General features: G+C 43.1%; 1 protein-coding gene across 5 annotated transcripts in view; it reads right to left on the bottom strand.

Annotated features, from left to right (window-relative positions):
- The window catches only part of aatkb (apoptosis-associated tyrosine kinase b), a 327637-nt gene that overhangs the window by 250486 nt on the left and 49598 nt on the right, over positions 1-27553 (bottom strand). For all 5 annotated transcript variants that reach the window (XM_059948385.1, XM_059948388.1, XM_059948386.1 and 2 more), the window contains exon 2: positions 25101-25127. In XM_059948385.1, the coding sequence (XP_059804368.1) occupies positions 25101-25127 (27 nt within the window). The remainder of the gene's footprint in view (positions 1-25100; positions 25128-27553) is intronic.

The following is a 27553-nucleotide window of genomic DNA, read 5'->3' as shown; positions in this document are numbered from 1 at the left end:
AAAAAAGTTAAATGCATAAGGCAGGGCAGACATAAATACACTGTGATTTACCCTCATCCATGACTTCTGCCAACTGGAGGGCACACCAGCATCAGTAAGCTCCCCTCCAAGTCATACATTAAAAAAAAGAACATAGAACAGTAGATCACAGCACCGGCCCTTCAGCCCACAGTGTTATGACAACCCTTTAACCTACTCCAAGATCAATCTAACCCTTCCCTTCCCCACAGCCCTCCACTTTTCTTTCATTCATGTGCCTATCTAAGAGACTTTTAAACGTCCCTAATGTACCTGCCTCTACCACCATCCCTGGAAGTGTGATCCATGCACCCAACACTCTGTTAAAAAAAAACACCACTGATACCCCTCTTCCCCTATAATTGCTCCAAAGACTTTAAAGTTATGCCCTGTTATATTAGCTCTTTCCTTGCTGGGAAGAAGTATCTGATTCTCCAATCTATCTATGAGACTTGCATGCCTCAATCACCCGAGAGCTATGCTGGCTGGTGCAAAAACAAAGGAGCTGGTTGTGGACTACGGGAGGAATGGAGACAGGCTCACCCCATTTGACATCAATGGATCTGGGGTTGAGAGGGTAAACCGGTTTAAGTTCCTCGACATACGCATCACCGAAGATTCCTCGTGGTCTGTACACACCAGCTGTGTGGCGAAAAAAGCACAACAGCACCTCTTTCACCTCAGACAGTTGAGGAAGTTTGGTATGGGCCCCCAAATCCCAAGAACTTTCCACAGGGGCACAATTGAGAGCATCCTGACTGTCTGAATCACTGCCTGGTATGGGAACTGTACCTCCCATAATCGCAGGACTCTGCAGAGTGGTGCAGGCAGCCAAGTGCATCTGTAGATGTGAACTTCCCACCATTTGGGACATTTACAAAGACAGGTGTGAGAAAAGGGCCCAAAGTATCACTGGGGACACAAGTCACCCCAACCACAACCTGTCCAAAAGAGGCGGACAGGTCTGCGAGCTGAAAATTGGTGCAGAAGCGGAGCCGAGGAGTCAGACATCAGGATAAGCCGTGGTAGTAGGGGACTCCATAGTAAGAGGTACAGAAAGGGGTTTCTGCGGCAACAGGTGAGATTTAAGGATGGTGTGTTTCCTCCCTGGTGCTAGGATCCAGGACATCACAGACCGATTGCAGGGAATCCTCAAGGGTGAAGGTGAACAGCCGGAAGTGATAGTGCATGTCAGCACAAATGACATCGGGAAGAAGAGGAAGGACATTCTGCAGCGGGACTTCAGAGAACTCGGAAGAAGGCTGAAAAGCAGGACTTCCAGGGTGGTTACCTCTGGTTTGCTTCCAGTTCCTCGTGCTGGAGAGGGCAGGAACAGGGAGATAATGGATCTGAATGTGTGGCTGAGGAACTGGTGCAGGAAGCAAGGATTTACATTCTTGGACCACTGGGATCTGTTTTGGGGTAGGGATGAATTGTACAAAAGGGACGGGTTGCACCTTAATAGGTGGGGGACCAGCATTCTGGCAGACAAGTTTGCCACTACAACACAGATGTGTTTAAACTAAGTAGTGGGGGGGAGGGGATGAACTGGAAATATAAGGATGGAGTTAAAGGGAAAGTGAAAATAAGAAAAGTTAAAAAGGACAACAGAATCAATGGAGTAGAAAGCTCAAGAAGAGATCATACAGTATAGCCAAGTGAAATAGGAATTGATATGAAAGGAGAGGGGAGTAACGAATTAAAAGTATTATATATGAATGCACGAAGTATAAGGAATAAAGTAGATGAGCTTGAGGCTTAGTTGGAAATTGGCAAGTACGATGTTGTGGGAATAACAGAGACATGGCTTCAAGCGGACAGGGCCTGGGAAATGAATATTCAAGGAGATACATCTTATCGGAAGGACAGACAGACTGGCAGAGGGGGTGGGGTGGCTCTGTTGGTGAGGAATGATATTCAGTCCCCTGCAAGGGGGAACATAGAATCAGGGGATGTAGAGTCAGTATGGATAGAACTGAGAAATTCTAAGGGTAGAAAGACCCTAATGGGAGTTATCTACAGGCCCCCAAACAGCAGTCTGGATGTAGGGTGTAAGTAGGATGAAGAGTTAAAATTGGCATGTTGCAAAGGTAATGATACAGTTGCCATGGGGGATTTCAAAATGCAAGTAGACTGGGAGCATCAGGATGGTACTGGACCCCAAGAAAGGGAGTTTGTGGAGTGTCTCCAAGATGGATTCTTAGAACAGTTTGTACTGGAGCCTACCGTGGAGAAGGCAATTCTAGATTTAGTGTTGTGCAATGAACCGGACTTGATCAGGGACCTCGAGGTAAAGGAACCATTAGGAGGTAGTGACCATAATATGATATGTTTTGAGAAGGAGAAGGGAAAATCGATGTGTCAGTATTACAGTTGAACAAAGGGAACTATGGAGCTATGAGGGAGGAGCTGGCCAAAGTTCAATGGAACAATACCCTAGCAGGGAAGACAGTGTAACAACAATAGCATGTATTTCTGGGAATAATGCAGAAGGTGCAGGATCGGTTCATTCCAAAGAGGAAGAAAGATCCTAAGGGGAGTAAGGGGCGGCTGTGGCTGATGAGGGAAGTAAAGCGCAGTATAAAAATAAAAGAGAAGTATAACATAGCAAAGATGAGCAGGAAACCAGAGGACTGGGAAGATTTTAAAGAGCAACAGAAGATAACAAAAAAGGCAATATGCCAAGAAAAAATGAGGTATGAAGGTAAACTACCCAAGAATATAAAGGAGGATAGTAAAAGCTTCTTTAGGTATGTAAATAGCAAAAAAAAGTTAAGACCAAAATTGGGCCATTGAAGACAGAAACGGGTGAATTTATTATGGGGAACAAGGAAATGGCAGACAAGTTAACAGGTACTTTGGATCTGTCTTCACTAGGGAAGACACAAACAATCTCCCAGATGTAACAGTGGCCAAAGGAACTAGGGTAAAGGATGAACTGAAGGAAATTAGTGTTGGATAGACTGTTGAGTCTGAAGGCTGATAAGTCCCCGGGACCTGATAGTCTGCATCCCAGGGTACTTAAAGAGGAGGCTCGAGAAATCGTGGACGCATTGGTAATCATTTTCCAATGTTCTATAGATTCAGGAACAGTTCCTGCTGATTGGAGGGTAGCTAATGTTGTCCCACTTTTCAAGAAAGGAGGGCGAGAGAAAACAGGGAATTATAGACCGGTTAGCCTGACTTCAGTGGTGAAAAAGATGCTGGAGTCAATTATAAAAGAGGAAATTACGACACATTTGGATAGCAGTAGAAGGATCAGTCCGCGTCAGCATGGATTTATGAAGGGAAAATTATGCTTGACTAATCATCTGGAGTTTTTTGAGGATGTAACTATGAAAATGGACAAGGGAGAGCCAGTGGATGTAGTGTATCTGGACTTCCAGAAAGCTTTTGATAAAGTCCCACATAGGAGATTAGTGGGCAAAATTAGGGCACATGGTATTGGGGGCAGAGTACTGACATGGATTGAAAATTGGCTGGCTGACAGGAAACAAACAGTAGTGATTAACGGGTCCCTTTCAGAATGGCAGGCTGAGGTACCGCAAGGTTCAGTGCTGGGACCACAGCTGTTTACAATATACATTAATGATTTAGATGAAGGGATTAAAAATAACATTAGCAAATTTGCTGACGACACAAAGCTGGGTGGCAGTGTGAAATGTCAGGAGGATGTTATAAGAATGCAGGGTGACGGACAGGTTGGGTGAGTGGGCAAATGCATGGCAGATGCAGTTTAATGTGGATAAATGTGAGGTTATCCACTTTGGTAGCAAGAACAGGAAGGCAGATTACTATCTAAATGGAGTCGTTAGGAAAAGGGGAAGTACAACGAGATCTAGGTGTTCTTATACATCAGTCAATGAAAGCAAGCATACAGGTACAGCAGGCAGTGAAGAAAGCTAATGGCATGCTGGCCTTTATAACAAGAGGAATTGAGTATAGGAGTAAAGAGGTCCTTCTGCAGGACCCTGGTGAGATCCCACCTGGAGTATTGTGTGCAGTTTTGGTCTCCAAATTTGAGGAAGGACATTCTTGCTATTGAGGGAGTGCAGCATAGGTTCACAAGGTTAATTCCCGGAATGGCGGGACTGTCATATGTTGAAAGATTGGAGCGACTGGGCTTGTATACACTGGAATTTAGAAGGATGAGAGGGGATCTGATTGAAATATATAAGATTATTAAGGGATTGGACATGCTGGAGGCAGGAAGCATGTTCCCGCTGATGGGTGAGTCCAGAAATAGAGGGCACAGTTTAAGAATAAGGGGTAGGCCATTTAGAACAGAGATGCGGAAAAACTTTTTCACCCAGAGAGTGGTGGATATGTGGAATGCTCTGCCCCAGAAGGCAGTGGAGGCCAAGTCTCTGGATGCTCTCAAGAGAGAGTTAGATAGAGCTCTTATAGATAGCGGGGTCAAGGAATATGGGGAGAGGGCAGGAACGGTGTACTGATTGTGTATGATCAGCCATGATCACAGTGAATGCCGATGCTGGCTAGAAGGACCGAATGGCCTACTCCTGCACCTACTGTCTATTGTCTATTGTTCCAGCTGCTACCATCCAGGAAACAGTACCTCAGCATAAAAGCCAGGACCAACAGGCTCCGGGACAGCTTCTCCCACCAGGCCTTCAGACTGCTTAATTCATGCTGACACAACTGTATTTCTATGTTATACTGACTGTCCTGTTGTAAATACTATTTATTATAATTAGTTTGCAGATTATATGAAGATTGGTGGAGGGGCAGGTAGTGTTGAGGAAACAGGTAGGATGCAGAAGGAATCAGACAGATTAGGAGAATGAGCAAAAAGCGGAAATGAAATACAATGTTGGAAAATGCATGGTCATGCACTTTGGTAGTAGAAATAAATGTGTGGACTATTTTCTAAATGGGGAGAAAATCCAGGAATCTGAGATGCAGAGGGACTTGGGAGTCCTTGTGCAGGACACCCTGAAGGTTAACTTGCCGGTTGAGTCGGTGGTGAAGGAGGTAAATACCATGTTAGCCTTCATTTCAAGAGGTCTAGAATACAAGAGCAAGAGGGTAATGCTGAGGCTTTAACAGACTGGTGAGGCCTCACCTTGAGTATTGTGAACAGTTTTGGGCCTCTCATCTTAGAAAAGATGTGCTGGCATTGGAGAGGGTCCAGGGGAGGTCCACAAGGATGATTCCAAGAATGAAAGGGTTATTATTTGAGGAACGTTTAATAGCTTTGGGTCTGTACTCACTGGAATTCAGAAAGATTGGGAGGGGTCTCATTGAAACCTTTTGAATGTTGAAAGGCCTAGACAGAGTAGATGTGGAAAGGATGTTTCCCATGGTGTGAGAGTCTAGGGCAAGAGGGCACAGCCTCAGGATAGAGGGACACCCTTTCAAACCAGAGTTGCAGAGAAATTTCTTTAGCCAGAGGGTGGTGAATTTGTGGAATGGGTTGCCGCATGCAGCTGCAGAGGCCAGTCATTGGGTGTATTTAAGGCAGAGATTGATAGGTTCTTGATTGGACATGGCATCAAAGGTTACGGGGAGAAGGCTGGGAACTGGGGTTGAGGAGGAGGTTTAAAATTAAAAAGGATCAGCCATGATTGAACGGCGGAGCAGACTTGATGGGCCAGATGGTCTAATTCTGCTCCTGTGTCTTACGGGCCTATGGTCTAAACAGCAATGGAGACTCCTACGTCTGAGTGTGATGGTTTTCCTGAGTCTCCCACTGGGACTTGCCTGACTGACCATCATGAAAACCAAAACATGATGAAGGAAGCCCTGAACACTGCCAGAGACGGGGGAGCTTCATTGCTGCCCTCAACTTCAGGGGCATAACAGGCAGTAAGTAAGTACAGCCAATGGCCCTGGAACCTGACAGGATTTTGCTGGAATCATTCAATTTTGCAGTGTTTCATTTTTCAGTTCTGGCTACCAACAGCAATTTTCTATAATTAAAGGACACTAACATTTTAAAAACACAAGAGATTCTGCAGATGCTGGAAATCCAGATTAACACATACAAAATGCTGGAGGGACTCAGCAGGTCAGGCAGTATCTATAGGAAGGAATAAGCAGATGTTGTTTTGGGCCAAGACCATTCAACAGGCTTGAAACATCGACTGTTTATTCTTTTCCATAGATACTGCCTGACCTGCTGAGTTCCTCCAGCATTTTGAGTCTGTTACTTGTAACATTTTTATAAGTGCATCTGCTTCAGAAATTAATGCTGGTGGCCGGGCGGCTTATTTTATATGCCTGTCAATCATAGGAGAGTCTGGGACAGTCGGCAACCAAGCATTATTAGGATAGTTGGGACAATCTAACCTTGATAAAGGCTCCCTGCTAAATATGGCGACACGTCAGTATAGGTCAGTTATGGTGGCTACATTCATTAATCATAGAACAAGGTGGCCTCGGTTTATACCTGCCCAGACCCTCCCGTACCCACAAGTTTCCAAACTCAGCAAGGGCTGGGGGCAGCAGGGTGTAAGCGTGAAGGGTGTGGAAGCCTGGATCCCAGCTCGTATGCTCTGCTAGCAATGCTAAATCCGGAACAACTCCTGGTGGATTATTAAGACCCCGGTTTCACGGACAGTTACACGACTCTTGGCCAGTGAGAGCAACGCGGCGCTGAAGGGGTTAACGTCCACAATGTCAGCCTGCCCGGGAACGATGTTGTAATCAAGCTCCCGCGGAGCAAGGAGCATGTGCCGAGAGCACAATAGGGCACAGCGACACACAGCCTAACATCTGACTCAGAGATGCGCGATCACATCGCCAGCGCGATGAAAGAGGAAACATTCAGTTGGCAAGACAGTGCGGACTGAGGGATGACTTGTCCACACGCCCCGAAAATGCAAATGACCCGCTGCAGTGTCCGCACTGCCGACGCTGCTGCGGCTCCGCTGAGATTCCCTCCAGATGTTGCCAATCGCCCAAACAGAAGCCTTTCTAAACAAAAATCGCAGCTCTGTTCGACCTGAGATGTGCTGGTGCAGACTCTGGCCTTGGACCTGCCAAGAATGACTGTTGATAGCGGCAAATCGGAGGCAAGCTGTTAAAATGCACGCCGCATGCGCGAGGCACCAAGCCGTTCGCAAATTGAGGTCAAACGCAGCCTGGGGTTTGATGCAGACGCAATACCCCCTCCTACCTCCAATTGCCAAGCCACTTACAGAGGAAGATAAAGGAACAGTGTTGCCATCAAGAAGGACGTATACGTCCTCAAGCTCAATGTTTTCAGAACATCTGCCATCAGATTTCTGAATGGACAATGAGCCCATGAACTATCTCAGTGTTTTACTCTTTTTTGTACTACTTGTAAATATATCATTCCCATAAATATGTCTCAGTAAATACATATAGCAAGATATTATATATATCCCTCCTATCATTTCAAAATTATGCCTCCTGGCATTAGCCATTCCACTCTGGAGAAAAAGAGTTGGCTATCCACTCTTTCAACGCATCTTATCATCCTGTCAACACCACTATAATGTGCTATGTCGTATGACATAGATGATCATGGTCTTTCCATGACCATGATTATTCTTGGGTAATTTTTTCTACAGAAATGGTTTGCCATTGCCTTCTTCTGGGCAGTGTCTTTACAAGACGGGTGACCCCCAGCCATTATCAATACTCTTCAGAGATTGTCTGCCTGTCGTCAGTGGTCGCATAACCAGGACTTGTGATCTGCACCAGCTGCTCGTACGACCATCCACCACCTGCTCTCATGGCTTCACTTGACCCTGATCGGGGGGATAAGAGGTGCTGCACCTTGCCTAAGGGTGACCTGCAGGCTAGCGGAGGGAAGGGGCGCCTTGTGTCCTTTGGTAGAGACATACTGCACCCTGCCACCCATAACTTGTACACCTCTATAAAATCACCTCTCATCTCCCTTCACTCCAATGAGAAAATCCATAGCTCTCACAACCTATCCTCATAAGACATGCTCTCTGATCCAGGCAGCATCCTGGTAAAGGTTTGCACCCCCTCTCTAAAGCTTTCACATCCATCCTATAACGAAGGGACCAGAATGGAACACAATGTTTAATTATTTTAAATTGCATCTTAGAGCAATTTGTTGTGCCTGCATTGTACTGCTGCCACGAAACAACAAATTTCATGACTTACCTGATTATTCACTAGCACTCATCACTAGAAGATAGTGGAGGATTATGCAGGACAATGGAGCTTTGAACTGAACTGTTGGGTGTGAAATCATTTTACCCTGTCTGTACTACACTGGTTTTCCTGAGCTACACACACAAAATGCTGGAGGATCTCAGCAGGCCAGGCAGAAAGGGTAAACAGTCAACGTTTCCATCTGAACTCCTTCATCAGGACTGGAAAGGAAGGGGAGAAGTCGGAGTAAGGTGGTGGGTGGAGGGGAGGAAGAAATACAAAGTGGTAAGTGATAGGTGAAAAAGGGGGAGGGGGTGAAGTGAGGAGCTGGGAAGCTGACTGGTGAAAGCGATACAGGGCTGGAGAAGGGGGAATCTGACTGGAGAGGACAGAAGGCCACAGAAGAAAGGGAAAAGGGAGGAGCACCAGAGGGAGGTGATGGGCAGGTAGGGAGAAAAGGTGAGTGGGAAACAGGAATGGGGGATGGTGAAGGAGAAGCGATGACTGAAAGTTTGAGAAATCGATGTTCATGCCATCAGATTGGAGGCTACCCTGGTTTTCCTGACTGGCATTCACGTCTCATCTCTGCCAGGTTGACGTCTCACTAATAGGAGTGGAAGTTTTCTCCAGCCACGTCCTCTACTCTTCCATTGACTGGGGGACCCCCTGCTTTGAGCGCAATGAGAGGGAGAGGCCATGCGGTTACAGAGCATGATGGCCCACAGCACCTCATCAACGTCTGGCTGTGACCTGCCAGATTTGATCTGAGTCTGCCCCTTTTAAACTTGTATTGATCTAGAGTCATTCAACATGGAAACAGGCCATTCAGCCCAACTGTTCCATACCAGCCAAGATTCCCATCTTAGATATCCCATTTGGCCCCTATCCCTCTAACCAGTGGCTCCCAACCTGAGGTCAGCTTAATGGCCCATGGCATAAAAAAGGCTGGCAGCCCTTACTCTATGCCTTACCTATCCAAGTGCCTTTTAAATGTTGTTAATGTACTTCTTCTAACAGCCCAATCCATATTCTGACCACTCTCTTAGTGGAAAAAGTTCCTAATAAATCTCTCTTCTCTAACTATAGACCCATGCCCTCTAATTGTCCGATTCCCCAGCACTGAGAAGGAGACAGAGTGTTATGCCCCTTGTGATTTATAAACACCTCTATAAAAATCACCCCTCACCCTCCTACACTCTAATAAATAAAGTTCCAACTTCTCTCCGTTACTCAGTCCATCAAGTCCTGGCGATATCTTTGTAGGTCTCCTCTGCACTCTTTCCACAGCTTAATGGCATCTTTCCTATGGCAGGGTGACCAAAACTGAATACAATAGTACAAACACAATAGTCCTGATGAAGGGTCTCGGCCCGAAACGTCGACAGTGCTTCTCCCTATAGGTGCAGCCTGGCCTGCTGCGTTCCACCAGCATTTTGTGTGTTGTTGTTGTTTGAATTCCCAGCATCTGCAGATTTCCTCGTATTTGCACAATAGTACAAATACTGCCTCACCAACATCACATACAACTGCAACATAACACCCCAAGTTCAAAACTCAACGTCCTGACTGACGAAGGCCAGTGTGCCTTCACCACCCTGCCCACCCGTAACACCACCTTCAGGGAATCACATACTTGTGCTCCTTGTTCCCTGGGTTTTGTTGTAGAACCATGAGAGTGTCCTTAGTGTGAAGATGTGTGAAAGATTGCGTGCTGCTCTAACTTCTATCCATGCTAGAAAGATGTGAGAGGGAAGGTTTAGATTGATTTTGGAGTAGGTTAAAGGGTCAGCACAGCATTGGGGGCCAAAGGGCCTGTACTGTGCTGTACTGTTCTATGTTAGCACGACACTATTACTGCTCGGGCGCTCCAGAATTCAGAGTTCAATTCCAGCACCATCTTTAAGGAATTTGTATGTTCTCCCCATGAGTGAATGGGTTTCCTCCCACAGTCCAAAGACACACCAGTTAGTAGGTTAATTGTTCATTGTAAATTGTCCTGTGCTGAGGTTAGTATTAAATAGGTGGGTTGCTGGGGGTGCAGTTCATTGGGCCGGAAGGGCTTGTTCTGCGCTGTCCCGAAAGAGATTAATAACTCTACACGTTATTTAGCCATAAACCACTGAAGCAGTGAACTAATGACCTTTGAATCTCTTTGACCCACTAATGCAAGGAAGGAGGTACAGAAGCATCTGTAGGGCTGGACTAGGACTGCCAGACTGGGTAATAGCTTTTTTCCCCAGGCTCTGAGACCAATGAATACCATGTCACCACACCAAGGTCTCATCACTCGGATAGTGAGCTGTTTACCTGTGCTGCACACTTCATGTGCACTTTGAATTATATTTTATTAAACTTATTTGTGGTAATATTTTGTTCCATGTGCTGTGTGTGTGAGATGTATGTATTGTGCTTACTCTGTGGTCCAGAGGAACATTAGAACACAAAACATGACAACAGTACAGCACGGCCATTCGGCCCACAATGTTGTGCCAAACCATCTAAAAGGCAAATCAAAACCACCCAAACTCTAATCCCTCCTACCTACACAATGTCCCTATCCCTCCATCTTCCTTCCATCCATGTGCCTATCCAAACGTCTCTTAAAAGCCTCGAATATATTTGCCTCTGCCACCATACCAGGCACCCACAACTCTCTGGGTAAAAAATTTACCCCTCACATCCTCCCTGAACCTACCCCCTTTCACCTTCAATGCATGCCCTCTGGTATTAGACATTTCAACCCTGGGAAATGGGTACTCCCTTTCTACTCTACATAATCTTGTAAACCTCTATCAGATCGCCCCTCAGCCTCTGGAGAAAACAGAATCAAGAATCAGGTTTAATTTCACTGGTGTGAAATTTGTTAACTTAGCAGCAGCAGTACAATGCAATACTTGATAAAATAGAGAGGGAAAAAAATAAGGTAATCAATTACAGTAAGCATAAGCATATTAAATAGTGCAAAAACAAATCATATAAAAACATAAAAAATGAGGTAATGTTCATGGGTTCAATACCTTATCTCCCGCCTAGGTAGCCTCCTACCTGCCGGCATGAACATCCAACTCACAGACCTCCGTTGATACCCCTGCCCCCCCTCTTACCCCCATCCCTATCTATTACTTTAGTCTGGTTCTCTTTCTCTCTTTTTTCCCCCCTCACTATAATCTCCCCCCAGCCCTACCTTTCTTTCTCTTTTATTTCCCATAATTCTCCACCTTTTCCCTAGCCCATTTCCCTCCAGCCTATCACTTCCTAGCTCTCTACTTTATCCCTCCCCCCACTTCTTATCCCCCCTTGACCATTCCATGTTACTTCACTCCTGATGAAGGGTTTCAGCCCGAAACGTTGTCACTACCTCCTCCCATAGATGCTGTCTGGCCTGCTGAGTTCTGCCAGCATTTTGTGTTTTTATTCATGGGTTCAATGTCCACTTAGGAATCAGATTTAGGAACCCAAGTTTATCCTGCTCCCACCCCCCATGATAGTAAGTGCCGTGTTAACCAGGCAGCATCATTTGGTACAGTTGGATAAGAATAAACTTAAACTTGAACTGATGGCTTTGATGACAGAGTTATTTGTGAACAGTTCAAAGGCAAACCATCAGTCTTTTGAGCGAAATGGATAGAATGTCCTTATAGATTATCCTTTCAATGCTACACGGGCAGCAAATAATTTAAACAAATGGGAGTGTCTTTCACAGCAAGAACTTAAAAATTTGTTCTCTCTGAGAAAATGTTACTACTTGCACTTATAAAGCACCTTAACTGACACATAATTTGTCAGACAGAAAGTACCATTCTGTGATGCAGCAGGACTTTGCCACTGATTTTAATGAGGTACTGTAAAAGCACTAAAGAGATGTCAAGAGGCTTACAGAGGAATGTTGAGGCCTTGGAAGCTGAAGGGACAGTTGCAAATTGTGAAGAGATTAAATGTAAAAATGTCTGGGAGCCAGAAGTTGGAGGAATGTCTGTAAGTCATCAAAAAGCTCAAATGATTAGGTACACTGCAAATTCCTGGACAACTCTTTTCCATAACTCCGAAGAATAATTGCATTAAAACTCCAAAATTTTAATCCCCTCACATTTTCAACAGAGAACTGCTCCAACTGCAGAAGTATGATAACAGCCATTCGCAAAGGAAATTCCATCTCTTCACACCCAAATCAGATTTATCATCACTGACATATTAATTGAAATTTGTAGTTTTGTGGTAGCAGTACAGTGAAATACATAAAATATAAATTACAGTAAGAAATCTATAGTCTATATTTTTGGGTTCATTGTCCATTCATAAACATGATGGTAAAGGGGAAGAAGCTATTCCTAAGACATTGAGTGTGTCTTCGGGGCTCCTGTACCTCTCTCTGGTGGTAGTAATGAGAAGAGGGCTTGTCCTGGATGGCTTTTCCCCCCAAGATGGTGTGGAAAGTTGCGTGTCTTTGCATGCAGCTCTGAAGGGAATCATCAAATATTCCCATTTAGAGATACTACAGCTAAAATATACAGTCACAGCCATGGGTATTTCAGTAGGAAACATTGTTTTTAGATGTTCTTGATACCTCAATCTTTAACAAGGATTTTTTTTAAATTCTGTTTGCAAATCAATTTGTTTCTGTGCTAATTAGTTATAAAAGCCAATATTCCATGAGGAAAAGGCTTTAAGCTAGTCTTTGATCTCTCACATTTTTTACACTTTAAACCTATTAGTTCAAGGTAGACGAAGGTAGACAATGTTGTCCTCCCATAGCTCTGGAACTGGCACTACCTCAGTTTAGTCAACACCATTACAAATAGACAACTGTACTGTCCAGAACAAGTATACTTGTCCATCATGCTCAATCCAACATGAATATTAGCCTCCCAGGCATGGTCTCTGTTTTCACTTCTCACTGACTCAGAAAGGCAGACAACATAATCAAAGACTCGACCCACTCTGTTCAACCTCTCCCATTGGGCAGACCCTACAAAAGTTCTATACACAGACTGCCAGGCACAAGGACAGCTTCTATCTTACTGTTACAAGACCTCTTGTACATCAACGATAACACATTGATCACTTGGTGCACAGACGCTCCTCTGCCTTTCATCACTTTACGGACATACAATCAATGGACATAAACAATCTTATGTATTAATAAACACAAGAAAGTCTGCAGATGCTGGCAATCCAAAGGAACACACACAAAATGCTGGAGGAACTCAGCAGATCATCTATGGAAATGAATAAACATTTGATGTTTCAGGCCGAGACCCTTCTCCAGTTCTGAAGAACGGTCTCAGCCTAAAACATTGACCATCTATTCATTTCCATAGATGCTGAGGCCTGTTGAGTTCCTCAAGCATTTTGTCTGTGTTGTTAAGCATCGAAAGTTATTGTGATTTTATTATTATTGCGTTCTATATCTTATTGTGGTTTTTTTGTGCTACATCGGATCTGCAGTAAAAATTATTTCATTCTCCTTCACACTTGCGTACAGGAAATGACATTAAACAACCTTGAAATCTTGACCTCATGATCTCCCTCGCATGGCCTTACACCTTATTGCTGACCTGCACCGAAATCTCTCTGCAGCTGTTCAACTACAGAACTAAATTCTGCATTCTGTAATTGCTTTTCCCTTGTACCAGCTAATGTACTTACGTTTTGAGATGAGGTGCATGTCTGGCAAACAAAATTAAGTTTTCAAGTATATCTTAGTAATCGTGACAATGGTAAACCAACTACAATAAATGATTTTCTATTCCTAACAGCCCATGAGATAAGGCTATAAAACCATAAGCTATTCGGCCCATCGAGTCAGCTCTGCTATTCCATCATGGCTGATTTTCTCCTCTTTGTCAACCCCATTTTCCTGTCTTCCCCCCTTACTAATCAAGAGCACGTCAGCTTCCATTTTAAGTATACTCAGTGACTTGGCCTCCACAGCCACCTGTGTCAATAAACTCCATCGACTCACTACCCTCTGGCTAAAGAAATTTCTCCTCATCTCTGTACTCTGAGGCTGTACTCCACTACTGTAAACATCCTCTCTACAGTGCTGTGCAAAAGTCTTAGGCACATATACACCTGTATATAGCCGGGGTGCATAAGACTTTTGTACAGTGCTGCATTTTTCAATGTGGAGTGGAGCACAAGTTTGCAGATCTGGCTGGAGAAAAGGATGTTGGGAATGGTGAGGGTGGAGCACCGTGGGAGGGGTGTGGGACAGGTTGGAAGAGAAGGAGTTTGCAGGGGCTGTGGGGGGAGGGGGAAGGAAATGGCGCAGGTGCAGATACACTCAGTTTTGAGTCACCAGGCAAGGCCACTTGATTCCAAACAATTGGTTTATTGATCATTACAGAAAGTCTCTCTGGTGATGCCCATTCCCGCCCCTCTCCTTTTTCCAACCATGATTCCCCTCTCCCTGTCCCCTTCCCAACTCTCAGTCCACAATAGAGACCCGTATCAGAATAAGGTTTACCATCACTCACCTACGTCATGAAATTTGTACTGCTTTTCTGCTCACCATTTTCTGGCACTTTATTGGTTTCCCATTTCTTTTTGCTATTTTATTTAGCCAGAAACTGATGCTCATTCTTCCAAAGTACTTCAGCTACTTTCAAAAATTAGTACATTTCAGAAGAGAATAAACTTTTCAAGAACAAGTAAACTGGACATTGGAAAATCAAGTCAACAATTTTAGCATCTGATCATGCCACACCTTCGCCTCTGCCGCTCCAGAGGGAAAAAATCCCAAACTTGTCTAACGTAGCACAACCCACGTTTGTCTAACATCTTATAGTACACATCCTCTAATCCAGGCAGCATCCTGTTAACCATCTTCTGCACCATCCCCAAGATTCCACTTCCTTCCCATCATGGAGTAGTCAGGAATATGCAGGTTTCATTCCAATAATACATCGCCAATGTCAGATGCCAAGTTGGTATATACACTAGGAAGAACGGGATGGGAAGAGATTGGGGAGCCTTGGCCGTGCTGTTGTCCAGGCACTACCCACTCTTGGCCAGAAGCATGGCAACACTGTACATCCTCGGACTATGTTGGTCGTTGACATAGGAGCACAGGAGATACTTATCCAGTCCCAGAATCACCGCCTCTGCTAAGCTCAGCAGAGAAGATGCCCAAAAAGGCCCCAGCAGATCCCCATCAGCTCAACACTTTCTTTATCTAAACTTCCGTTTTAAGAAAGCACTGTAGGAATGATCTTCAACAACCAAGGCTGTAATAGGTGCAAGGAATAGCAGAAGGTTCAAAAGGTTCATTTACTTCAAAGTATGTTGGCAGTATACAACTCTGAGATGCGTCTTCTCCAAATAGCCATGAAAGGAAAGGAAAGGTATGTCGCATCCAGAGTTTCTCCGATTAGCGGACGATTTCCCTCCACGCCTCTCTGACGTAATGGGGAACCATGTATGAGGCAAGTTACAGCAGTGGTTTGCCATTGCCTTCTGCCGGGTGAGTTTTCCAAAGTTCCAGCTCATAACCCAGCACGGATGGAAAGCGTGCAGGGGAGATGGCTGGATTCGTCCCGAAGTCCGACACTGATGCCACTGCATCGCCGGCTGGGTAAGTAGGCATGAAACGAAGAAAATTCTTGGAAGTCCGTTCAAAGGGAAACAGCAAACCCAGGCCCCCAATAAAAAGAACGGCAACTTGATCCTCAACCCCCAAACCCCTCCTCGCCCCACAAAAAACCCAAAGAACATCAACCCTCAAACCCCCACCCCCACACAAAAAAAACCAAGAGAGAACAGTGAAAACACTGAACATAAAAACCAGAAGACTGAAAAAAAATGCATGGTCCATAACCCAAATCAGGTTTTCATCTTAAATGTGAGTGCTAGAATGAATTGCCTTCCACAGAGAAACTTTGCAACAAAGGAGTCTACAATTTGTATAAAGACGCACGTCCATTTTGTGCACATTTAGAATTTATGACAATCCCACATCACTTTCATTGATGGTCTAATAACCAGATGGAAATTAATTTTTAACATACAATTCATCGTCGTCAGTGGAAATACTTGCATTATGTATGACACCAATCTGTGGTATTCCAAATAAAATCTTCCATTGCCATCCAATATGAAATATTGTTTTCTTAAGTGCTTTAAGTCCCAAACAGCAGATGGGATAAACCATCACAGATGCCACAGTAGCACTGAGGTTTCCTATGGTGTATTCACTCCTGCCTTACTGCAGAATTTGCTCACCTCCGCACACCATTGTGTTCCTTCACCCACACGACTCCAATGCTCTCTGGTCTGACCTTACTTAGGAAGAGATCGTTGTAGCGATCTTCAGGTGAGTAGACCCAGGTGCAGGGTAAACCCAGGGCTCGATAGTAGATATTAATGATGAAGATTCATTTGGAGAACAATTCAAGGAATAAACTAAGAGCTCACTTATTCGGGACTAGTGCGCACAAAACTCGAATCCAGGACTCAGCAGTGAGCGCTGGTCCAGAATAACCTTAAATAGAATATAAAACACAGGAAACCCAAACATGGGTTGAAATCAAAAACTAGTCACTTAAGAATGAGAATGGTCTGAAGGGTTCATGACAATCATTGGTCTATCGACTCTGTTCCGGTTCCCAGCAGAGTAATCCCACCAATCCCTTGCCCCCTTGCTTCTCCACAGCCCTACAACTTACCCACATGAATCAACTCCCTGTTGACAACTTTTGGCCACAGGTCTATTGGAAGAGACAACTGACAACAGCTATTCAACCTAACAGCAGAGCAGCTGGGAGGAACCCACAAGATCACTGGGAGAAGGTGCAAACTCCATTTAGACAGTCTGTAAATACATAAACATGAGATTCTGCAGATGTTGGAAATCCAGAGTAACAGATACAAAATGCTAGAGGGACTCAGCAAGTCAGGCAGCATCTATGGGGAGAAATAAAGAGTCAGTATTTTGGGCTGAGATCCTGATGATCAATCCTGATGAAGGGTCTCAGCTGAAAACATTAACTCTTTATTCCTTTCCATAGATGCTACCTGACCTACTGTCTATGAAGGTTCTCAGTCATCCAGGTCATAGTCTCAAGCAGCATAAATCAAGGCAACTGGCTCCTTTGAAGATAACAATGTGCACACTTTGGACCGGGAGGACAGGCGGTTTGAAAGAGGGATTAAAGAAGCCATTTTTTGTCAAACTGGAAAACAGAGGGAGTGGGGTACGACACCCCCTATCAGCTACTCACAATGCTGTCCTAACATCTTTACCCCAGCGTCTCCACAACATTTCACACCTTCATTCATGCAAAGATAAGACTAAAGACCCTCTCATTACCTCTAAGACTCTTAATGACCCTCATATACCTTTAAACAACTCAGAGTTTATAAGCCGGAAAACTACCCACCATGGATCAGAACTGAATAAGCCTCTTGGATGAGTGGTGGAACATCTGCTTGATATAGCTGAGCTACTGAATTCCTCCAGCATTTTGTGTTACATTGTAAATACATGCTGGTACTTATGTACTTATGCACATTTTATTTTGTATCTGTACTTCAACCTCTAACTTTAATTACTATACTTTTTCTATTTTTATAATTGTTGAATGTTGTTTTTTTTTGTTGCATGTCACACACTAACCAACACACCACAGCAAATTCCTAATACCTGTGAGTGTATCTGGTGAATCAAGTTCACCAAACCAATGTATTTGGAGCTATGAGATTCAGCACTGACTGTTATGCCACTGTACTATTATAAACCAGAATGTGCCGTTCTTGACTACGCACACAATGTAATGAATTAAAATCACATTACAATCACTATCAGATTAAATATCACTGGCATATGTTGTGAAACATGTCGGTTTGCAGCAGCAGTTCAATGCAATATATAAAAACACTATAACTTAAAGATATATATCTTTTACATATATGTAAAAGAGAGCCAAAAAGTAGTGGGGTAGTGTACATGGGTTCTTTGTCCATTCAGACATCTGAAGGCAGAGGGGAGGAAGGTGTTCCTAAATGTTGAGTGTTTCTTAAGGTCCATGCTCCTCCTTCCTGATGGTAGCAATGAGAAGAGGGCATGTCCTGGGTGCAGACGGTCCTTAACAGTTGTTGCATCACCTTTTGAAGGTAACTCCCACCTTGGAAGTAAAATATCTGAAGGAAAATGTTGCAAACCCAGTTGGCAGTGACGTTCAAGGTTGCATTTCATTCAACCATTCAAAGATGCCAGATTAATTGTCAAACTATGCAGCAGGGCTTTCCCAAAAGACATACCTCACCTGTCTGAAGAGAGTACAGGTGGAGTCCCAGTAGTCAAAAGGAGGTTCCTTCTGCACAATTAACAGAAGAAAAATTCACCATTTCCTTAAATTATACAATTATGTCAAGTATTGTAAAGACAAGGAGCTGTGGGGCAAAAATATTCAAATCTGAGAATCTCAAATTTCTGCCTCTTTGTCAAAAGAACCATCAAGTGAAGAGATTAAACTAGGACCATGCATGAACACATTTCCCCTTACATTCTTCTTAAGCACTTCACCCTTAACCCACAACTTCTAGTTCTAGTCTCGCCCAACCTCAGTGGAAAAATCCTGCTTGCATTTACCCAATCTATACTCATCATAATTTTGTATACCTCTATCAAATCTCCCCTCAATCTTCCATGCTCTAGGAAATAAAGTCCCAACCTTTCCCGATAACTCAGGTCCTCAAGTTCTGGCAGCATCCTTGTAAATTGCCTCTGCACTCTTGAGGATGTTAAAGAGGATGAGTGTTGGGTTCACTGGAGTGGGCCAGCTGGTCTTCGCCTTGGCTCATGGATTCACTACAGCAGGTGAGTGTAAGGCACAGGTATCTGGGTGTACACCTAGCTCCAATTTCCCTGGTAGATCTGGGATAAGCTGATCCATAGGGAAGTTTCAATGTTAACCAGTTTACTATTTCCTCATTCCCAATTCTATCTGTACAACATCCAACAAGAACAGCAAAAACTTCTTCCAGTTCATATCAGACAAGGAAAATATTGTTCACTCTAAAACACATGGGTCCACTGAGGTTTAAACACCATCTGGGCTTTGATCCTGATGTCCATTTCCTGTCTGTTGTCCAGATCAACTGAATCTCTCTGTCTATCCTATATCTCACCTTTCTCTTATGTGAATTTTGTCTCCTTGTCCTTTGTCGTGGAACTTCTGCACCTTAAATCAGTCTCTCATATTCCAGCACTTGACCACCAACTCTTCTTCTACTCCATTTCTGGCCACCATTCTTCCCAAACAGTCTTTGGGCCCCATCATCGAGTTCTCTACCATCTCTCGCTCTGTCCCTCAACACTATAAACCTCCCATCCTCACCCAGTATCTAACCACCTCTTAGTCATAGAACCCAGATCCACCAGTTCTGCTACCAGCTCATTCCACACTCTTACCACCCTCTGTGAAGAAGTTCCCCTTTCACCATTAATCCATGACTTCTAGTTCTAGTTCCACCCAACCTCAGCAGAATAAGCATGCTTACATTTACCCTATTTAGACCCTCAAAATTTGGATACCTATCAATTCTCCCCGATGCTCACTCTTCTATGGGGAAGTCCTAGTCTATTCAACATTTCCCTATAATTCAGGTCCTCAGAATCCAGCTACATCCTGGTAAATTTTCTCTATAATCTTATTGATAACTTTCCTGTAGGTGGGTGACTAAAAATGCATACTATACTCCAAATGAGGTCTTAACAAAGTCTTATACAACTTTAACATAACGTCCTCCTATTTCAACTCAACAAGCTCTACCAACGCAATCAAACACAGAGGAGATTCTGAAGATGCTGGAAATCCAAAGTAACACACACAAAAATGCTGGAGGAACTCAACAAGCCAGGCAGAATCTCTGGAGGGGAATAAGTAGACAATGTTTTGCCAAAATCTTTCATCAGGACAAGCAAATCAACATAACCAAAAATTTTCAAACTGAAATGCCAGCATCAACTGACACAAAATTCATATAGAACTTATAATATAAGTGACGATTCTAAATGCAACATTAAGCAAGGATTGACAGTTCTATTTACCTCTTCCCTTCATCCATCAAGGACCCTACCAAATAGGTCATGCTCCCTTCTTGCTGCTGCTGCCATTGGGAAGGAGGTACAGGAGCTTTTGGTCCCACACCACCAGGTTCAGGAACTGTTACTACCCTTCTACCCTCAGGCTCCTGAACCAGAGTGGATAAATTCACTTACCTCAAAATGGAAATGTTTCCACAATCTATTGACTCACTTTCAAGGACTCTACAAATCATGTTCTCAGTGTTATTTATTTATTTGATCTATTTTGTATTTGCACAGTTTATCTTTTTGAACATTGGTTGCTTGTCAGTTTTTGTGTGTTATTTTTCATTGTATTTCTTTGCATCTGTGAATACCTACAAGAAATTAATTTCAGGATAGTATATGGCGCCATATATGTACTTTCATTATAAATTTACTTTACACTTTGAAAAATCACCATTATAGACTTGTTCCAGTGTTAGATTTTCATCAGAGGTGATCTTTGCAAATTCATCAATGAATTTCTCTGCTGCTTCATGATTGATAGACGCTTATATTTAAAACATATTAAAATCTTTAAAAATTTAATGACGTGTCTTTTCTTAAATTTATACAACCTCTAATATTCACATTTCTGTAATATTCACAATTACCATCAATTTTTAGCTCATTGTGATAGATCTTTGCTTGTTTTATGATCAGCATCGACTGACAAAATTATTAAGAGGCATATTTTTGCTCTGACTCTGATGTATGTATCCTTTCAATACATGATCAAGAATTTCATTTTTCACTTCCTGCAGTGTTTTTCTACTTTCACTAACTTCTGTTCATTACAAGTATGAGGTCACTTCTCAGAACTGTCGGTGGTGTGCAGAGTCCTGTGCATCGCCTGGGAACCTTCTCAGTAAACTGTGGGATTTTCCCATGTGTGATATCATGTCAGTGCTCAAAAATATTTTGGATGTTAGAGGTTTCTGGATTTTGGAATTTCAAATAAGGGATGCCTAACTGATACCAATCCCATCTCATCTTCAATGTACACCCTCTAGTATTAGTAACACTTTCTCCCTGGGGAAAAGATGCCGGCTGTTCTCCCCACATTCCCTGTTGCCCCACCCAGGTTCTACCACTCAGCTATACATGATGGACAATTTATGATGACTGATGAATCTAGCAACCCACATAAGATTTCAAGTTGTGGGAGGAAACCCATGTGGTCACAGGGGGAAGAATGCAAGCCCCACGCAGACAATGCCTGGCATGGGGATTGAACCCAGGTTGCTGGAGAGTGAGACAGCAGCTCTGCCTTCTGTACCGCAGTTTCCCTCTGTTGCAGAGGAGCAAATGAAATGCGGAGGAGCAAATGAAATGCAGACAGCTCCCATTGGGTAAACTGATGTTGGACTTGACCTTGATCCAACAAACTGAAAATTGATGGTAATTGTGAATATTACAAAATTATTAATATTTCAGGTTGCAGGAATTTAAGAAAAGGTGCGGCATTACATTTTTAAAGACTTAAAATGTTTTAAAGATAAAGCATCTACTGATCACAAAGCAGCAAGAGAAATTCATTGATGAGTTTATGAAGATCATTGCTGATGAAAATCTAACACCAGAACAAGTCTACAATGCTGATTGTTTTTATAGCTTACATAAAACCCAGAGAGCAGTGAATACAAATATGGTGCACTGTAACCTTTTAATCAAAGCACAGCATCGTAGGTGGAGACTGAAAGCCTGGCATTGTTCGTTGTTGTTCTACAGCTGATTCAGGTATTCACCCGATGCAGCTGTGTTGTTTTTGTTATCCTGCACATGTTATATCTTTATTATACTAACGGTATGTAATAATTTTTAATGTTAAGTACTGTACATGTGTGTGATGAACAGACTGCTTACCAGTAGCACATAAATTCAGAGTCAGAAATTATGCCAATTCCAAACTCTTATTGTATATATTCCAAAATCCAAAACCCTTGTGGCCCCAAGCATTTTGGATAAGGGGAACTCACCCTGTATTGGTTTATTATTATCTCATGTATCGAAAAACAACAAAAAGCTTGTCTTGCGTACTGCTCAAAAAGATCAGATCATTACACAGTGCTTTGAGGTAGAACAAGGTAAAACAATAACGATCTGGAATAGCTCACACAAAATGCTGGAGGAATTCCGCAGGTTAGGCAGCATCTTTAGAAAGGAATTAACCGTTTCACACCAAAACCCTTCATCAGGACTGAAAAGGAAGGGGAAAGAAGCCAGAATAAGGTGGTGGGGGTAGGGGAAGGAGTACCAGCTGGCAGGTAATAGGTGAAACCAGGTCAGTGGAGAAAAGGGGATGAAGTGAGAAGCTGGGAGGTGATGGGTGGAAGAGGTAAAGGAGCAAATCTGATAGAAGTGACAACGCAGAGTAGAATGTAAAAGTTACCAAAAAAGTGCAGTACAGCCAGAAAATCAAATACAAGATCATAACAAGGTAGATAGTGCAGCCAGGAGTCCATCTTGATGTACAAGCGCACCATTCATCGGCTGACAACAGTGGGACAGAAACTGTCCTTGAGCCTGCTGGTACGCGCTTTCAGGCTTTTGTATCTTTTGCCCCCAGTGGGAGAGGGGAGAAGAGAAGGGTAAGTTCAAAGAAGATGTTCAGAGCTAGTTTTAATTTCTAGCTTAACTAGTTCAGCACAATATTGTGGGCCCAATGGCCTGTCCCTTTGCTGTGCTGTATAAATATCATGGGCCCAATGGCCTGCCCTTTGCCAGGTCATATTGTTTCATGTTCCAGAGATTAGTGCAAGGTTGGTATAAATCACAGTTCCCTCTAAGCTGCACGGCCACACTGTAACTGAAATGCCCCCACGCACATAGCCTTTGTTGCAGTGCAGGTGGAATAAAGACAGACGAGTAAAAGTTTTTGAAACTTGAAATTATTTGTTTGTTGTACTGTATTTCGTTTTACCCTTCAATCAATCAAGTCAAAAGTATGTAATTTTCCAAATTTCATTCCAACTATTCAGAATATGCATATTATGAAAGAAGCATTTAAAGTGCCACACAGTTTTCAGCTTGTGTAAAAATTTCCTGCTCAGAGCAGTGATTGATCTGTGCAGCTGTGAAAAATTAGAGGGAACGCTGGTAAATGCTCAGTGGTTAGCAGAGTGGGCTAAAGGGCTTATTTCCATGCCAGTTCTCTCTGTGACAACAGAACGGGTTCCATCAGTCCACTGTACCGCAACAGGATGCACAGCCCGTTGTAGAATAAAGATCCGTCTTCTACCTAGGATTGCATCATAAAATTCAAAGATTTATTCCTCTTCACTTGCCCTCAAGGTCATGGAAAACAAAATGAATCACTCTGTGCTTTTAAATGCATAAAATCTAAAGCTTCTCATCTGCTCAAGCACTCCCATTTGCAACACGAATTGTCCTTGTGGTGATCCCCACACAACCAATGCCAGTTAGACCACAGACTAAGCAGGCCAGTCAATCTTAAATTTACTCCAAGCTCATTACACAAATTTGACTGGGATTTGAGGGACTGAGAATTCAACCGACGATTATCTGCAATTAACCTGTGGTTTGCAGTTTAGATGAAAACTATTCAATAAATGTTTTACCCAGTTAAAAATCAGCACAGTGATTACTTGGGGATAACGTGAAGAATCTCTAAATTTGAAGTACAATTAGAGGGACTACCTAAACAAATCATTCTCTCCATTTGCCAGTGTCTCTCCCATCCTGAAATTATTCTGAGTCTATGAAATATAGCTTAGCTTTACTAGCTCTGATTGCCACATGTAAGAGCTGATTGTAGACTTTGCAAAGTGTTAGACAAGGGAACACAAACCAATTCTCATAGAGGGATCAGAAGTGGAAAAAGTGAGCAGTTTCAAGTTCCTGGGTGACAAGGTCTCTGAAAATCTAACCTGGTCCCTACATATCGATGAAGCTATAGAGAAGGCAAGACAGCGGCTATATTTCATTAGGAGTTTAAAGAGATTTGGTTTGTCACCTAAGACACTCAAAAACTTTTATAGATGTACCACAGAGAGCATTTTGACAGGATGTATCACTGTCTGGTATGTGGGAGGGGGGGCACTGTACAGGACTGAAAGAAGCTACAGAAAGTTGGAAAATTAGTAGTTCCATTGTAATGACAGAGCCACCATTCCTCACCACTGGTTGCATGCCAGACAAAACTCAATGGCATTCCTTCTATGTGAGCGCTACTTTCAACCAGGCGTTGGGATCATGATCTGTCCCACACTGGACACACTCTGCAAACTCATGCCAAACAACTAGGCAAACTTCCTGGGACCCAGTGCTAGACTGAGTGGTAGAATTGTACTTTTCTTGGTTTCATTTGTTTGTATTTGTATATAATCACCAACACGCAGTGAGCCTCCCAATGGTTTATAGTTACCTCTGTACTTCTTGCTTTCAGTGAGGTTGTCATATTACTTGAAACTGGCTATCTTATTGGTTAACCGTTATCAATGGAATTTCTGTTACCTCTAGTCTGACATGAGGAGGCTCTACTACATTCTAGTCCCTCTCATTTCTTTGCCTCTCACCACGGTTCTTCCTCTCCTTGGCTCTTGTAACACTGAATAAAACAATTGTAAGCAACAAGATTTATGCCTCATTCTTGACTTCCAAGGAGTCTTGGGATCACAAAAGCATCAGAATCCAACACTCAGCAGGAAGACATTTGATGGGTTCAGGTATCATTTCACCAACTACTCTGGAACTAGGGGCAGGCAAATAAAGATATGGCAAGGTCCTTATTAAGTTTCTGGTGTTCAACATAACAACAGATTCCAAACGTTTTGTGTGCATAAAAGATAAAGATTTTCACCATCATACAAAATAAAGTGCTGCCATTTCTAACGCTGTTCAGGCAAATCTTGCTTTAGTGAGAAAATCATAGTGTACTCACCGCCTCGCTGGCCCGACGTCCAGTGACCTGCTCCGGTAATGAATGCAAAGGGAACAGAAGAAATAAGTTAATTAGTGTGGGGATTTTCATTATTATTCATATAATTTACATATTCATAAATCCCTGAAAGTATCAAGACAAAGATGAGATGGTTAGGGAAACAGACAAGATTCTTGCCTTTGTTGACCAGAGCACTGAATACAGAAAGGTTATCTGAGAGGTGTGTCAAAGACTGTTTAGTCCAAAGCTAGAGTTCTGGTCACCACACTATAGCAAGGATGCTATAGGATTGGAACATCTGCAGCGGGTGTTACTGAATTGGTGAATTATACATTAGTAATGGGAGCAGTATAGCTAGGCTGCTGCTGTTGTTTGCTATGAAATTAAGCACACTTCCCTTCCCAGCAATCATTTAAATTCTTAAACCAACCTGCACATCTCAGTATAGCATTACGATAACCACTTGGACCACTACAGTTACCAGATTACTTTTATTCCATAGACCCCTACCATTAATCGAGGGTGCTGTGGACCCCAGGTTGGAAACTCCCGATTACAATGGATTTTCTTTTTTTTTACCCAATTATTGCCTCAAAAAGGCAACATCTATTATCTTAGATCCCCGCCACCCAAGACATATCATCTTTTCAGAGCCACAGGAGATAAAAACAGAAGCATTATTTCCCACACCACCAGACAGACAGACATACTCTATTGATCCCGAGGGGAAATTGGGTTTCGTTACAGCTGCACCAACCAAGGTAGTGAAGAAATATAGCAATATAAAACCATAAATAATTAAAAAATAATAAGTTAATCATGCCAAGTGGAAATAAGTCCAGGACCAGCCTATTGGCTCAGGGTGTCTGACACTCCGAAGGAGGAGTTGTAAAGTTTGATGGCCACAGGTAGGAATGACTTCCTGATACTCAGTGTTACATCTCGGTGGAATGAGTCTCTGGCTGAATGTACTCCTGTGCCACACCAGTACATTATGGAGTGGATGGGAGTCATTGTCCAAGATGGCATGCAACTTGGACAGCATCCTCTTTTCAGACACCACCGTCAGAGAGTCCAGTTCCACCCCCACAACATCACTGGCCTTACGAATGAGTTTATTGATTCTGTTGGTGTCTGCTACCCTCAGCCTGCTGCCCCAGCACACAACAGCAAACATGATAGCACTGGCCACCACAGCCTCGTAGAACATCCTCAGCATCTTCCAGCAGATGTTAAAGGACCTCAGTCTCCTCAGGAAATAGAGACGGCTCTGACCCTTCTTGTAGACAGCCTCAGTATTCTTTGACCAGTCCAGTTTATTGTCAATTCGTATCTCCAGATATTTGTAATCCTTCACCATGTCCACACTGACCCTTTGGATGACTGTAGTTCTCCATTCCTCACTCATCTATGTACCTATTCAAATTTCTCTTAACTGTTGAAATTGACCCCATATCCACCACTTGTGCCGGCAGCTCATTCCATGTGCTCACCACGCTCTGAAGGAAGTTCCTCCTCATGCCCATTTAAACATTTCACCTTTCACCCTTAACCTATGACCTCTAGTTCTAGTCTCACCCAATCTCACCCAATCTCAGTGAAAGAGCCTGCCTATCCATACCCCTCATAATTTTGTACACCTCTATCAAACCTCCCCTAGAGCGTAGAAGACTGTGGGAATAAAGTAATTCAATCTCTCCCTATAACTCAGGTCCTCAAGTCCCAGCAACATCCTTGTAAAATTTTCTCTGCACTCTTTCAATCTTATTTCCACCTTTCCTATTGGTAGGTGACCACAAATGCACGCAATACTTCAAACTAGACCTCACCAACATCTTATACAACTTAAACATAACATTGCAACTCCTGTGCTCAATACATTGGTTTATGAAGGCCAATCTGCCAAATGCTTTCTTTACGACCCTATCTACCTGTGATGACACTTTCAAGGGATTATGGACCTGTATTGCCAGATCCCTTTGTTCTACCACACTTCTCAGTGCCCTACTGTTCACTGTGTAAGACCTGGTTGGTCCTCCCAAACTGCAACACCTTGCACTTGGCTGTATTTGAATGGCTACGTAGACTTGGCAGGCTAAATGGACTGAAACTTTTCCTATATCTGATTCTCTTGTGCTCAAAATCAAAACCAGATTTAGTATCACTGATATATACCATGAAAGTTGTTGTTTTGTGGCAGCAGTACAGTGCAACACATGAAAGAAACATCAATTACAATAGGAAATGTACAATATATAAAAATAGTTGGTGACCTCAATCTCAACCATATTCCCAGTTCCAGAAGCGACCACTCATAATTGTTTGCAGTGCATCCCTCATTATTTTACACAGTGCTATAAAATCTATTTACAAAGTCTCTTGACTCCTAGTGTGAGAATGGATTGTTAGGACATATTCTGGAGTTATGATATATAGCAAATACTAATTTCAAC

This window comes from Hypanus sabinus, chromosome 23 (assembly GCF_030144855.1).
Source record: "Hypanus sabinus isolate sHypSab1 chromosome 23, sHypSab1.hap1, whole genome shotgun sequence".
NCBI lineage: Eukaryota > Metazoa > Chordata > Chondrichthyes > Myliobatiformes > Dasyatidae > Hypanus > Hypanus sabinus.
The sequence above is the reverse complement of the archived record's forward strand: the minus strand, read 5'-3'. Positions and strand labels throughout refer to the sequence as shown.